This window comes from Sander lucioperca, chromosome 16, assembly GCF_008315115.2.
Source record: "Sander lucioperca isolate FBNREF2018 chromosome 16, SLUC_FBN_1.2, whole genome shotgun sequence".
NCBI classification, from domain to species: Eukaryota; Metazoa; Chordata; class Actinopteri; order Perciformes; family Percidae; genus Sander; species Sander lucioperca.
Genome location: NC_050188.1, coordinates 29,499,544 through 29,515,495, shown reverse-complemented (window position 1 = coordinate 29,515,495; position 15,952 = coordinate 29,499,544). Strand labels below are relative to the sequence as shown.

At 40.8% G+C, this 15,952-nt stretch overlaps 1 protein-coding gene and 1 long non-coding RNA gene across 2 annotated transcripts; both read right to left on the bottom strand.

Annotated features, from left to right (window-relative positions):
- Nucleotides 1-7,855: 7,855 nt before the first annotated feature.
- LOC118493406 lies at nucleotides 7,856-8,642 on the bottom strand. The gene is made up of 2 exons (XR_004895356.1): nucleotides 8,459-8,642; nucleotides 7,856-8,426 (listed from the first exon to the last, which is right to left on the bottom strand). It is a non-coding gene; the product is annotated as an uncharacterized LOC118493406 (long non-coding RNA).
- A 785-nt stretch (nucleotides 8,643-9,427) lies between these two features.
- On the bottom strand, nucleotides 9,428-15,728 carry LOC116055691 (tumor necrosis factor receptor superfamily member 6B-like). The gene is made up of 4 exons (XM_035993061.1): nucleotides 15,630-15,728; nucleotides 14,777-15,179; nucleotides 12,319-12,501; nucleotides 9,428-10,203 (listed from the first exon to the last, which is right to left on the bottom strand). Exons 1-4 carry the CDS (start codon nucleotides 15,639-15,641, stop codon nucleotides 9,869-9,871), a joined length of 933 nt encoding a protein of 310 aa, XP_035848954.1. The 5' UTR covers nucleotides 15,642-15,728; the 3' UTR covers nucleotides 9,428-9,868.
- Between the last annotated feature and the right edge of the window lie 224 nt (nucleotides 15,729-15,952).

The following is a 15,952-nucleotide window of genomic DNA, read 5'->3' as shown; positions in this document are numbered from 1 at the left end:
AGTGTCATGTCACTCTTATGTAGATACCTTCAAGTAAAGTGTAACCTAATTTTGTTTCAATAGTTTTCTAGAAATGAGCAACTTTCCTTCCAACATGGTCAGTGCACTTGTGTTCTACTTAGGAAAAAGTGTGAGAAAGTGTAAGTGGAAACTACTGACTTAGCATCACTCTGTCGTGTGAATCATCAAAAGTTCCAGGAATTACGTGGTTAAATTTAAGGACCTTGTGTACGTTTGCAGGAATGCAGGCTGACGTTTCCACGAATGCCTTTTCATAACCCCTCAGACATACTGAATAAAATCTGAAAGACTGACATGTTGTCTGTTTCGATTCTCGAAAATGCTTGAGAGTGAGATTCAGAAATGAACTGTGGTGGGGGGGTTAAAGCAAAAGTTAGATATTTTTACTACTGGCTACCTGTTTGATTCAGAATTGATTTTGAGATCTTACTGATCACTTTTAAAGCGCATCTGGGTCTGGCTCCAAGCTATACAGCAGAAATGTTGACCCCATGTGACCCAGTTTGCAGAACGTTCCAAGTATAATATAACATTATAAAAAGCATATGTATAATTATATATAGACTTTATAAGACTTAAAAAAATGTTTGGGGTTAGGGGATGTGAAAGTTATCACGATGATCACCCCTGCTTCGTCCGACGACTGTGACAGTTGATACAGAACACCGGTCCCCTTAAGTAGTTCTCCATGGACACAAACACCCGTTTCCTGGGTGAAAGTCTTGTGTTTTCCCCTTAACTTCTTCCGGGACACAAACTCTGCTCCCCGGCTTGAAAGCGCTGTGTTTTATAACCCACCTATCCACCCCGACCTCCTCCCTATGAGGATCTTCGCGCTCCTATACAGCAGCAGTCATTGTGGTGCATACAGTAATAAATACGTGGAATACATACAAATTACTGTGCATTATCTTTCGTAGCTCTGTGTGAATGGTTCATGAGAACAGCCTGAAGGGCTCTTCTAGATGAGTTAGATTGAATCTAAAGGTGACCGTGACTTTGCCATCAGGACCCTTCGATTTTAAAACAACCTGACTAAGGAGATAAGTCTCGCAGAATCACTGACTTCGTTATATTGTCTTTCGGTTTTCTTACTTTTGCTTTGCTTTGTCTGTCAAAGCACTTTGTAACTTTTTTAATGGGTGCCAATTAATAATTTTATTGTTATTTTGACTGTATGCATGTCTCTATTTTATCCAACAGAAACATTATGAGGAACTTAGGGTTAACAAGGTCACGGCACCTTTATAGCAGAGAGATCAAATACTCCCACGACTTTCACATGATCAGAAATGACGGAGAAGTCGAGCTATTATTCTTCCTTTTTTTCAAGTGGGAAACACATATAAACAAACTTCACAGCAATAACGTCTCGTGGGTTTATAATGTGTTTGTTTTTCTATTAAAAGGTGTGTACAGTGTGTACTTTGCAGTATCTCATTCATTGGAGTAGTAGTAGTACAATAACTATCTTGTTTTCTTTTTCAACGTACTGTCGACTTGGATAACATAGAGCCTCGAACAAATAATCTGTGGAGTGCCCCCCTTCACTCTTACTGTGACACATTATTTTAGGTCTAGAGACTTTTCCTGGTATTAAACAAACTCATTTCCCACCAGGGCAAAAGAGCTTTTGCCAAGGAATGTGACATGCAAAATATTGTACTGAAAACAAGAGTCATTCATTGACTCAAATGAACAATGGAGTGTACAGATCCACAATGAAGGAAGTGCATGGATGACGGGGATGTGTGCTCAGGCGGTGATGAGCAAAACAAAAGAAAGTAATGCAGTGTGGATGTCACAGGGTCACAGAATAAACAAAATGACACCACCCAAACCTGCAGTCAGTCCGACCTGCGGTGAGATGTTGCTGTTCATAATGCTAGATTTGGTTTAACAAAGCAACACCGGACAGAAAATAAGCACAGCAGAGATGACAGATAGGTCGGACCTCCGTGGTTAACTGTATATCTTCAAATGTTACAGTTAGGGCTGAAAATGACAACAGAAATAAACAAAGTTTGCCAATTTTACGTATCTCCGCAATTCAAACCAACGGCCAGTGGTCTACTGTCATCGTGGTTTTAAAAAGCAGCTGAAGACTCACTTGTTTGTTCTCGTTTTTGTCCCATGTTTATAACTTTGGCTTTTTAAGTCTTTTAGTCTCTCATTTCCACTGGTATTTTATTTCTTTTTTGAATGCTCATTTTCTATTTTGGTCTTACTGTATTTTCAGCAATTGTTATCATGTGAAGCACTTTGTGACTTTGTCTGAAAAAGGTGCTATATCAAATAAACATATATATACACACATGTATGTCTACCTCCTGCTCTTAAGGTCATGTTTTTGTTTCTCGTATTTTTCAGGCATTCTTTGTCACTTTCTGTTTTATTTTGTTATTTAATGTGTGCGAACCTGACATTTAACCGCAAGTGATTTTTGTCTCCATTGCCAATCACACCAAAAAACGACATAGGAGATGGTTTTATTAAACAGCCGCACAGTGGCAGCTATAATCATGTGACCGTGACACATGACCGTTCTATTTAACGTTGTGAAATGGAACTAGTGAAAGTGTACCTCTCGCCAAAATGCATCCTAGGGTCTTTTTGTGAATGTACCCGAATCAAACTTTCGTTTAAAAGCATATTTAGGACGGAAGCATCACTTTTAAGATTTACCGTATTTTCGGTCAAATGGCCTTTTGAATGGGAGTACTAGGGGCACTTTTATGCTAGCCTCTAGCTAGCTATTTTTAAAACACTAAGAAGGCTCCACACAACATGAGACTTTGCTCCAAGTATCACCAGGGGCTCTACACATGAACGCAAGCATTGACAACATTGTGTACACAGAGTTTACTAAAAAGAAGAGCAACTCACGTTAGCAGTTGTTGTTTACGCTATCCGCCATTTTCCCAAAAAATAGGCAATCTCCAAATTTGAATGAACGGACTCCATAGGAGGAAATGTCATTCTTATATGAGGCTCCTTTTTCAACTACAAGGTAAATATTGTGTTTCACTAACGACAAAACGACAAATTATCTGTGCATTTATATGGAACTAAGCTTTAGGAGCTTTCCATCTTTACTCGAACTTTTTCGATCTTTACGAAACTGTCTCGATACTGTCTGGATATTGTCACAGTAAATCAAAGAAATGTACACATGCATACTTCCTTATTTATGATTGAGCAGCAATTATCCCTCATACAGCAGTGAAACCTTCCCATTGCGTATAATTAAAGCCCAATATGGCTTGATAATGCATGACACATCCATCTAGTGTCACTGTGGTGATACCAACAAGGGAACTCCAACATTATAAGCTATAAATCAACGTCTGAGGCCTTTACTCGATGACGTATACCTGCGCTGCGCTTTGCCCTCTGCACTTTGCTCTGTGAGAGCAAATCCCTTATATGTTGGCGGCTTAAGAGTGCCAAATTCTGCATAAGGAGGCAGGTTGTGTGGTCGTTGGGTAAAACAAAACACAGGACTTTCACCCAGGAGACCATGGGGTTTGTGTCCCATTTGAAAATAAAAGTAAATGGAGAGTTTTTTTTTTTTTTTTTTAACTTTACTGAACAACGAAACAAACAGAGCTATGTGTCACAGTTACAGAGAATGTTGGACCCAAGTGCAGAGATAGCCAGACACTGTGGTAAGCTTGAATATTTAATTAAACTAAAGTCCATACAACAAAAGGTGTCCAGAAAACAGCAGGGAATGTAATCCAAAAAATGAAGTAGCAATCAAAAACAGGAATACAGGGAACAGCAATACTGAGACAAACGGGTAGACTCACTCACAGAACTCCAAACAGAAAATACAATGACCTGACAACAGACAGGGGAAAACACAAAGACTAAATACACTAGGTAATGAGGAAACAAGGGACAGCTGACACAACAGGTGAAACACATAAGACAATCACAAGGGCGGGAAAACTAAAGGCAGGAAGTAAAACCAGACAAGGCCAGACAGAAAACCAGAGACTTCAAAAAAAAACAGGAAACAGAACATATACAGAAACATACAACCATGACACTATGTCACGTTCTGCGTCACGTGCATAGTAACCACAAGTGAAGTAACGTCTGATTTTAACCCAAACCATAATATTTTTCTAAACTTAACTTAGTAGTTTTGGAGCCTAAACCTAACAAAACTCCATCCTTTTCACATCGTTAACGACAAGTTTACAACCACTAACCGTTACGTTCTCTGGTTTAGATATGAGGATGGAAAACGCTTCTTTGTGGGTCGTATTATATATTGCATTTATTAAATTCATTACAAAGTTCAACACAAGACACATTTAACAATTGTGCAAATGGTGCTTGACAAGATTATTCATCTTGGATGATACAAAAATTAAAATTAAAATCAGGGATGATAGCTCCCTTTTGCAGCGGGGAGAAGTGAATCTTAAAATCAGTTTTTCTTACTTTAAAGCTGTAGTGCGTAGTTTTTGTCCAACCCATGCAGATTTCTAAGTAATGACAACACTATCAGCGCATCCACATGATGCAAGCCTTCCGTGATCGCGCACCCCCCTCCCCCCCATCCCTCCTCCACGCAGTTGCCTGTAGCCAAGGAGGACACGGAGGATTAAAAAAACATGATGGACTTTTCAGAAGAGGTCATTATCTTCACTCGAGTTTCTGCGCGGGAAAGTTGCCGGATGCCACAATCTTCTGAACATAGTCATACTGAGAAATACAGAGAGAGTTGTGTGGAGCTGATAGTCTTAATTAGCTTTGTATCAACTCATTTGGCAACGGCTTGAATGTAACGGACGTTCATTAATATCAAAAGGTTACGCACTTAAGCTTTAATAAAACAAGCAGTTAAACTTGGGTGACATTACAATATGTTTCTAACACTGATAAACTTACTTCAAGATATTTCTGTAGTGATTTCTTTGACTATGGTGTAGAAAACCAACTCGTTTTGGGTGTTTCAAGATTGTAATTTCTAGAAAAGGACATAATCTTCCACTTTACACATTAGGGCTGAACGATATGGACAAAATTTCATATCTCGATATTCATGCCAGATATCTCGATATCGATACGATACGATATGACTACGGGTTCGGTGAAAATCAAGCATTTTTCAGAAAAATAAACACATCATAATACAAAAGAGTGCAGTTTTATTGATTAGAACTCACTGCCAGTCATCAACATTACTGTAACATAGTCACCAATCAATAAATAAAAAAATAAAAATGTTTACTGCAGCTCTGCTTTAACAAAAAAAATAAAATGCAGCAGCTGGTGGAAGGTGAAACATTGAAAGTGCATTGAAGTGCAACATCTTATATTCTTCATAAGACAACATAACAGTATGCAGAAAATGCATAACAAAACAGAGGTAGTTACAGCACAGTTACAGATTCTTTGCCAGGAACACTAGCTTGTTAACCATGTCTGGCTTCAGACAGGAGTCTGGCAATTTTCGCCAAGCACGACTTGCACAACACCTCGCTCTGGTTGACATCAACCTTTCTAAATCCAAAATACCTCCAAATAATGGAGGATGATTTATGTTTTGGCACAAAATTAGTTTCTGCATCGCCACCGGCCGCATTATCTTCCGCACTCATGTTACTTTTCTTTCGTTTCGATTTCCCCGCTGTGAATGTCCTGTGTGTGTGCGTCAGTCTCCGTCTCCCTCACTCCTGCCCTTCTATGTTTGTCATTGGCTGGCTTCAGCTGTCGATCCACATGAATTAAGCTTTGTGGTTGGCTGGCCGTAATGGTGTGTTCAAGGGCAATCGTAAAAGTGATTATGGTGACTGCCAGAGCTGTACATGCAGGGCGTGCGCGGAGGAAAATCTATCGTTTATATCGTTACTTTTTCGATATTAATATCTTGAATGTTCATATCTAGATATAGATACGATAACGGTATATCGTTCAGCCCTATTACACATGGCCTCAAACCACCTCATTCTATAAAAGACTTGATGTCTTTACTAGTTATTTATTATTACCCAGTACAAGAGACCGGCTTTTTGAAGTGTGAAGGCTACCGTAGCTGTAATAATATGTAACCCTAGATGGGAGAAATTCCTACACACTGGACCTTTAAAGAGCAGTTGTCTGTGATTAGTGGTGCATGTGTTGTAATAACAGCCGGTTGTGCAGGTCAGTGCTCGGATTTCACTCCTTCACACTTAAAAAATATGAGACAATTGAATCAAATCCACTGAATGTGAAAATACATTCACTCTAAATGATTTCAAAGAAATCCTCCTTATCAACATTTGCATTATTCACAAATTCAAAATAACGTAAGAAGTCATTCTGCCACACGCCTGGTTAGATCACCTGGTAGAGCTGGCGCCCATATATAGAGGTTTGCTACTCAACTCTGCGGCCTCGGGTTGGACTCTGACCTGCGGCCCTTTTCTGCATGTCATTCCCCCCTCTCTCTCCCCTTTCAAGTCTAAGCTGTCCTATAGAAATAAAGGCCTAAAATGCCCCAAAAAATAATCTCAAGGAAAAAAAGAAGTAATATGTCCTAATTTTTGAAACTCTCAAAAAGATAAACAAAAATATTACTTTGAAGGTATATCTCAAAGTGCTTTACATAATGCATTTAACACATTAATCAGGGAATACAGCCAAAAATACCCGAACACAGCAAAATGAAAAGAAGAAAAGAGAAAGTAGAGGAATTCAATATAGTACAATGAGCCTGACTTGATTTCCTCTTCTTCTATTTTCTTTATACTTCACCGAGCAAAGATCTTTGATAATCTAAAAGCTATAAACACAGCATCAGTCCTTCTGATCCATTGCTCGCTTCTCTCGGTTTTTGATGCACCAGTGCACTCGTGATGTATTTATGTTTCTTATCGCGATGTTATGTTAGTAACGCCCTCATCTCAAATGTTTCATCCTAGCTGTACTTGTTAAGGTTGAAATGATTACAAACTTTCAAAAGGTTCCTGAATTTTTAATCAGTGACTGAGTAAAAAAAACTAAAACAAACAAAAAAAAACTCCCTACAGTTTTGAATATTGGCAGAACAAAAGACAAGTGATTTACTTATACACGTCCACGTCTTAGATGGATGGTTATCTAAAATGTTTTCAACCATTTGAAAGGAATCACTTCTGGAATAGGAACTCCTATTATGCATTTTTAAATGTAAAAAACAGGGACTTAGTGGCAGTCTTGTATACAGTACTTGAAAGCAATACTTGAGTAAAAGTACAAGTATCTTCCTAGAAAATGACTTTGGTAGAAGTTAAAGTCCCAGTGTGTGTTTAGTTGTTCATTATCAAAATCTGTGTTGCCCGTTCACAAACTTGTCCTTTTTCATGAATATTTACCACCACCATCAATTCCATCAAGTATTCCTTTTGGCTTGAAGTCTTAAAGTATCTGATGTAAGTATTTGTACTTCGTTACATTACAACACTGCTTTGGGGCAACAAAAAAAGACTAAATCCAGACTCTTTTTAATCACTGTACAGCACTTTGCATTGCATTTCGTTATGTTTGAAAGGTGTTACATAAACTGATTGACATGATCCACTGTTGTCTTACATGGATTGTTATCTAAAATGTTTTCTACCATTCAAAAAGGAATCACTTCTGCATTTTCAAAAAAATAAATAAACGGACTTATGCCAGATGAATGAATAATGTCTGTCTAACCTGACTTGATCTGATTATGATAGAAATCATAAGAAATGACAAAAGTTTGGACACGCTTTCCCATTCATGTGAATGAAAAAGCATGTCCAAACTTTTGACTGGTACTGTACATATATATATATATATATATATAAAAAAACAATTACCATTGTTTACATTTGGGATCATTTTTATTCAAAGGGTCATTCAAAGCAGCCACACATGCTCCAGATTCACTTGCATATCATTCTATGCTTGCTTTATATGTCAACCATGAACGGCAAACACAAGAGCTCCTCCATCCCCGTTCCTCTCACGATGCATCTTACCTCGTTTTCTATAAATAGCAAAATAAATTAAGTTCACATATTGAGCCGCTACACAAAATGACAAACCGGCGCCAGGTCGGTGTTTAACTGCAGACGTAGGAAGAGGTAGATGTACTCAAGGCCAACACTTTATCTTCTGTATTCGATTCAAGTTCTCGCCCTGTTTTCACCCTCAGAAAAAAAGAATAGGTTTTAGACTTTGTGTGTGTTTTAGAGTACAATGCTTGTTGCTGTAACGTACAGTAGTATCTCTGCAGAAAATGTGTACCTTGTTAAAGCTGCAGTAGGTAGAAAGCACACAAAAAAAACCCGCCAGAATTTCAAGCAGAGTGAGACCTCATCCTGCAGCTCTGCCTCTCCCCTCTCTGTCTGCATGTGAAGAACAGCCAATAGGATCTCTCTCTCTCTCTCTCTCTCTGAGATAGGGATCAACAGTGGCAGCCCACTTTTTGAATGGCTCTGGTTCCGGAAGTGATTTTGCCCCATTCAATATCTCTATCGACGTTTCATTAAAGCTATAGTGTGTAGTTTCTGTCCCTCCCCCCCATGAGGAATTCTAAGTAATGACAACAAAACTGTTGGCGCGTCCGCATGATACAATCCTTCCGTGATCGCGCCCCCCACCCCATCCTTAAAAAAACATGATGGACTCTTCAGAAGAGGTCATTATCTTCACTCGAGTTTCTGCGCGGGAAAGTCGCCAGACGCCACAATCTCCTGAACATAGCCATACTGAGAAACACAGAGAGAGTTGTGTGGAGTCTTAATTAGCTTTGTAGCAACTCATTTGGCAACGGCTTGAATGTAACGGACGGTCATTAATATCAAAAAGTTACGCACTAAAGCTTTAAATGCTTATATAATGAGTTTTAAGCCTGAATCAGGCCAACCAGCTACGGCATGAATTGTGACCATAACACATTTGACTCGGCGCAAAATAATAATAATAAGAAAAAATAAAACACGCTAAGAAAGGCAAAGGAACAAGACTGTGTACATAAACTTTTCCATGGTAACAGCGAGCTCCACTAACTTTTCCATGGTAACAGTGAGCTCCACTAATCAGAGACGTCGCCGCTGACGCTTAGGAGTGGATTTCGTACGCAATCGGGACTTCTACCGGAGCGTAAACCTTCCTTTCACAATCCCGTAACTCATGGTCAGTCTACATCGAATGGTTAAGACATTATGGTTGACGATTAAAACCCTCATGGTACGGGATTTTCACCCTCCAGAACCACAATGTTGAGCTCTATGGCCTGTGATTGGCCAAAGTCTCCCGTCTCGGCCTTGATTTTCTAAAGTCTGAGAACAGAGCCAAGATGGGGAGGTAGAAGTCTGGCTTTCTCTAAGAACACTTATATATGCTGAAAGGCTGTTTGCGGAATTTTTGCCCAACAACGCCAAAAATATACTGCCTACTACAGTTTTAAAAGGCTCAATCAGATACCAAAAGTATGCACATGTGATCTCATGAATTTTCTTTAATCGGTACGCCTATGAGGAATGTACTCAGAGCAGGTCATTTCAAGCGAGGTGACACAAACAGGTTTGGGTTGTTTGGTCAATTTTAAGAAGAAAACAACAACAACAACAAAAACTGAAATGCCCTGAAAAACGAGGGAATGTTAATCAGCTTGATGCAGATAGAAGTGAATGAACTATTCCTCTAATTGAACGGTATTCTCTTTTTAACTAATAGTAAATAGAAGTATTGTGCTGACAGTGCATCTCGAATAGGGCAGCAATTCTTGAACTACATGGAAAATTAAAAGTCTTTGCTTTTCAAATGAACACTGGACCTCTTTTGTTGCTACAGTATAACTAAATATTTTCCACTTAAGCCTTACCCGGCATTACAATGACTGTACATCCACCTCATTACCCAAAGCACACAGCTGCTTTAGATTTGAGTCGATTCTCTGCAGCTTGCTCTGTAGCCGCTCGCCGGCGCTGTTCGCTCCGGTTTTGGCCAGTATCTCCGGAAGCTGCCGGATCTGATTGGCCGAGGCGGAAGCGACCCAGGCGTTGATCCGCGCGTGGAGATCTGAGAGGTTAAGTCCTGAAGTCGCTCCTTGCCTTTTGCCATCCTCGGACGGGAGCTTGTGCATGACCTGACGCAGCCGCCTGAGGGTCATTTTATGGTGGACAAAGAAAGCTGGGATGATTTCTTTGAGGTAGTCCCCGCCGTCTGCAAGAAATAAAGAAGAGAATCAGAAACTGGCGAGGAACAGGGGTGGGACAAAACATCGATACACAAATTGCTGTCCGTCATCTAGTCTATATTGACGACGTTTCATTTTCGGGATTGCTCCGGTGCCGGCAGAAATTCTGCCGGACGTCCCTCATTTCAGCCGGATGTCCGTCACCTTCCTCTTTCTTTGTGTGGTAATTTTAAACTCCGGTGGATTTATGAGCACTATGGTTAACTGCTCCTCAGATCTCTGCAGGGTGAATCCAGACAGCTAGCTAGACTATCTGTCCAATCTGAGCTTTCTGTTGCACTACTGCTTTTGCAGAGGTACCGTGGCTCCGTCCGGCGCTTAGCGCCACCCAAGACGATTGTGATTGGCTTAAAGAAATGCCAATAAACCAGAGCACGTTTTTCCTCCCATCCCTGGAATGCTGTGTGGACTAGCCAGACCCCTCCCTACGCAGCGCTGTGGAGGAAGGTCCGGCAATGCGAGACTGTTCTTGTCAGTTGTGGTGGTGATGGTGCAGTGGATGTGACACATCCCTTTGGTGTGGGAGATCTGGGTTCAATTCCCACTGCAATACATCAACCAATGTGTCCCTGAGCAAGACACTTAACCCCTAATTGCTACAGAGGCGTGCGGCTTCTGACGTATATAGCAATTGTAAGTCGCTTTGCATAAAAGCGTCAGCTAAATGACATGTAATTCTTCATCAATACGAGAATCGATACGCTGGAGCCAAATATCGACATTTTAATGAGTGACTATAAGGCACTCGATTTCCCTGCTTGCAGCGGCGCTACTTCACGGCTCCTCGAGGTGACGCTTAACACACGAATGAGGGAAACTTGTTTTTTTTAAGATTATTTTTTGGGGCATTTTCGGCCTTTATTTTTTACAGGAGGATGACATGCAGCAAACGGCCGCAGGTCGGAGTCGAACCAGGGCCCGCTGCGTCGAGGAGTGAACCTATATATATGGGCGCCCGCTCTACCAACTGAGCTATCCGGGCACCAAGTGAGGGGAAACTTGAACAGACGTTAACTAGCTGTAGGGGAAGAGGTTTTCAACGGGATGGCGGACAGCAGTTTGAGGAAAATGACAGCTGCCCCAGCCATGTTTAGGTCCAAAGTCAGGACCCATACATGTAATAATTTACAGACTGACAAACTTGTGCTCCAGAATTGTGCTGTTTTCTAACAGTTTGGACTTGCATTGAATAAAGGGAGAAAACCTGCAGTTAACCTTTTTACAGGCATTAACTAAGTCGTTTTTGGGCCTTACCCTAATCAAACTGTGACGGTTGTAATGTTAACAACGTTACAACCATGGCCGCAACGTCCTCTGGTTTAGATTAAAGATACCAGTAGGTACCAGTATCGGAAAAAAAAGCCTCCGGTACCTGCCTAATGCTGGTATCGGTATTGGCGAGTACTGGAGTTTATGCACCAAACCGATACCACGTAATTTAGGCCAGAAGAAAATCGACTTTAAAGTAGTTTATTACTGTTCTTTTTCCGTTAGGACTGACAATGTCAATATGACACACTGGTAGGACTGGGCAATATATCGATATTATATTGATATCGATATATGAGACTAGATATCGTCTTACATTTTGGATATTGTAATATCCTGATATGACACAAGTGTTGTCTTTTCCTGGTTTTAAAGGCTGCATTACAGTAAAGTGATGTCATTTTCTGAACATACCAGACTGTTCTAGCTGTTCTATTACTTGCCTTTACCCATTTAATCATTATATCAACATCAAAAATCTCATTGTGTGCATATTTTGTGAAAGCACCAATTGTCAACCCTACAATATCGCCACAATATCGATATTGAGGTATTTGGTCAAAAATATTGGGATATTTGATTTTCTCCATATCACCCAGCTCTACACACTGGTATCGGATCAATACTCGCTATCGGCCAATACCCAAGTTCTGGTATCGGAATCAATATCGGGAAGGAAAAAAAAAAAAAACAGTATCGGACCATCTCTAGTTTAGCTATGAGGACAGAAAATGCTCCTGTGGGTGGTATTAGAGGCTAGGAATAAACGACCCATATCGTCGTATGGTTTGGAGGACTTGTTGTTATCTCACCTCTCGATTTGAGTTCTTCGCAGCTTGTGCACATGCTGTCGTGCCAGATGGAGCCCTTCAGCACCAGCTCCAGCCCTGGAGCATTGCAGCTTCGGTGCAGCGTGCAGTTCTGCAGAGCAGAGACAGTGTCGGAGTAGCTGCCATCGGGACAAGTCTGGCACACTGTGTCCTCATCAGCCGTACCTGGAGGAGACAAACGGGAATTGTTGTTTTTAGATAAAAAAAAGATGAGATCCACATCCGTTGTCCTGATGAAAACATCTGTCCAAGATGAGTCATGCTTTGAGTGTCAGTAAAACAAAAAAAACAAAAAAAAAACTCTTTCTTTGCATCCAAGAAATGAAATGCACTTTGGAAATAGATATGTGAGAAATGTACATGTTAATCAAACTGACCAACAGGACAAACAGCAACGTAGTGCATGTAACTATCCTGCAATGTGTCACATATTAATAAAAAAAAACAGTTGCTGGTGCATAAGTGGGCTTGATAACAAGCATCTTTCCACAACTTTTTGTCTCTATGTAATAAAAGAATTTGTAAACACTACAAATGTATAAGAACCCAAATTGCCAAGCCCCTTGAGTGTTTCCTTTGCATGTCCTTTTTATACTTAATGTCTCTTAAAAATATCATTTTTGTTGTGGTTTTTTTTTTATAAACATGCTAAATCAAATCAAATGTAAATGTAATACTAGTTACAGCTGTTTGCCTCTGTGGGGCAGTAAACGTCAGTCTTAAAATCATCCTGCTGTAATGTGTGCAGTAGTGTATGATGCTGTTGAGCTCATTCTTCTCCTAAAACCTTTTAAAATGAACATAAATCAACGGCACGGCTCATCTAATTGGTTGTAACCATAACAACAGTGACATAGCACTGCTGTGTTCAGTGTGGAGCTCATGAGCTGGTACGAATTAAAATCTATAAATCCGTTATATTCAAATTGAAAGGAAACGTGCACTGTTTTGGTGCTTATTTTTAGTGTTTGTGTGAGGGACAAGATTTGGGACAACTTAACAACATAATAGACCTGAAGTCTTATTAAATAAACGGATCTAAAAGCAAGTTTTCAACTAACTTAAAGAAGTTATTGAGCCAAAGTAGTTTTTGAAATAATGCTGCAAGCAGCAATCAGAGTTGCCCCAGTAGGCAGCAGATACACTGGACTCGAGTCCTGCGACGCATTGTGTGTGATGGAGTCAAGTCAATCAGTTAACACACAGTAAGGAGATGTAAAAATGTGTTTCTCTGACAGGTCTTAATGGCGTTATATGGTCAATACTTTGAAGCTTAAATGGATTGTTAGAGCATCATTTATGTGGTTCAGGGTCTGTTTGTCCAGGTTGTCAGGAATATTAGATAGATAGATAGATCTTTTTTATCAATGGATATATTTTTACAACAAAACTTAGTTGGAGCAATCCAATTTGAAGCATCAAAATATGAACTATAAATTCAAATACACACACACACACACACACACACACACACACACACACACACGTTTGTTTCTCTATCTTCGTGGGGACCCGTCATTGACATAATGCATTCCCTAGCCCCTTACCCTAACCTTAACCATCACAACTAAATGCCTAACCTTAACCCTTACCCTCACCCTAACCATAACCTAATTCTAACCCTAATCCTAAAACCAAGTCTTAACCCTCAAACAGACCTTTAACCTTGTGGGGTCCAGCATTTTGGGCCCCACAAAGCTGTCGGGACCCCACAAGTATACTGTATTCCCTGGTTTTTGGACCCCACGAATATAGTAAAACAAGCACACACACACACACACACACACACACACACACACACACACACACACACACACACACACACACACACTCCATCAGGTGTCAAATAGCATGAATTACTAGGATTATTACTTATACATACAAGGGTACCCCGTAACAACCAAGCTACTTGACTGGCCCCCCCCAATCCATTGGACTAGAGTGCTGTCAATCTCACAATTGTGATTTCCATTGGATCAGAGTTCTGTCACTCGGCTGCCTGTTCTGCCATGTTTCCCAGCCCTTGTCACGTGACTTATTAATGTTTTTTTTTAGCACTTTCTTAAAAAAACGTGGCAGACTGAGCCTATAGAAAATGTTTTGTATTCTGATATACAATTTGTTCAAAATGAAAACAAGTGAAATGAATAATGAATGTGATGTTGTATTTAGCAGAATCACATTGTGTTGTTCTATCCTATCCAATAGTTCCTATATTTCTAAGCAGATTTTCTATGCTGTATTCTGATAAAATGCCCCCCCCCACACACTTAAAAAATCCTGGAATCTCCTCTGCTTGACACTGTGGTCCTAATTCCTAATCTCCCCTACATTAAAACCTGTAACTGTTCTGAACTAGTTCTGATGGAGACTTCCACGCCCTCCTGTCTCGATCTGTGGACTCTTTACCGCGGCGGAGGCAGCAGCAGCGGCAGCCTACCTTTGGTCAGCACCTCTTGTCCGGACGGACACTCGCTGTGGCGGACGCACATGTCGTAGTTCTTCTTGTGGTAGTATCCCTGTTTACACTGACATTGGCAGTTGCTGTTCGCGGTGCACGCCGTCTTCTCCACCTCGTTGTGACCGCACACGCCGCAGCGCAGACACTTCCCGATGTAGTTCCACAGCTCCGTGAACGAGCCCTGCGGACACGGCGCGCACTGGGTCTTCTGCGTCGCCGTGCAGGGCGCGCGCATGAAGGTACCAGGCGGGCAGCGGTCGCACTCCAGCGAGTTGCCGGTGATCTGGTCCGTGTTCCTGAAGGTGAGGAGCGGCGCGGCGACCCCGATGACCAGAGCGACGCGCGCTGACAGCAGCGCCATCGTGAAAAGCGATGCCCAAATCTGGAAGTACGGAGGAGATATGAAATGAGAAGGAAATCCAATGTTATGACAAGCAGTCACAGGGAATGTAAAGAAATAAGGAGATGCAGCGAAAGTTGAACAAAGGAATCATGGAGAAATACAGCAAAACAACAAGGGATTACAACACGCGCAAGCTGATGTCACACATGGAACAGGTTAGTCAATCCAAATTGTACATCTAATTTACTCAGAGAGAAATGCATCTCATATTCTGTCCCCACTTTGCAATTGCAGTTTCCGGTTAAAAAACACCTTTTTTCCTTTAAAAACACTAAATATGAAACCATGAAATAGCCATACGCATTTAAATCCTCTGAGAAATCAGTTCATTCTTGTATAAACAACAACTCCTGACGGAGTCAAATGTTGCCTACAGACATGTCTGCAGTGAGAAGTGTCTGCATGTCTGCACTGCCTCTCTCCACCTACCATTGTAAACATGTTGCGTTTGCTGTTGCAGGCTGCAGCAGGAAAGATATGCTCTCACTATACACCCGAGGCTCTATTTATAAGCTGCTCCCACGCATCCGAATTTCTTGGGAGTTCCCTTAAAGGTATTTATGAGTCATCCCCAATTTATTGTAATCACATTTTTAATCTAATGCATTTGCCCGGAAGCTGTAATAGTTCCTTAACGTGTCAGAGGTGCAGGATTTCCAGCTATACCAGATGACAACGGCTCGTGACGTCTATTTCTCCCAAATAACAAATTTGACCCATTTTCAATGTTTTTTGTAATTTTTATGTCAGAA

Coding starts and splice junctions, on each gene's coding strand:
- LOC116055691 (XM_035993061.1), bottom strand. Junction 12,502..14,776: donor ACAAGAGGTGCTGACCAAAG/GTAGGCTGCCGC, acceptor TGTCTCCTCCAG/GTACGGCTGATGAGGACACA. Junction 10,204..12,318: donor CGAAGAACTCAAATCGAGAG/GTGAGATAACAA, acceptor TATTTCTTGCAG/ACGGCGGGGACTACCTCAAA.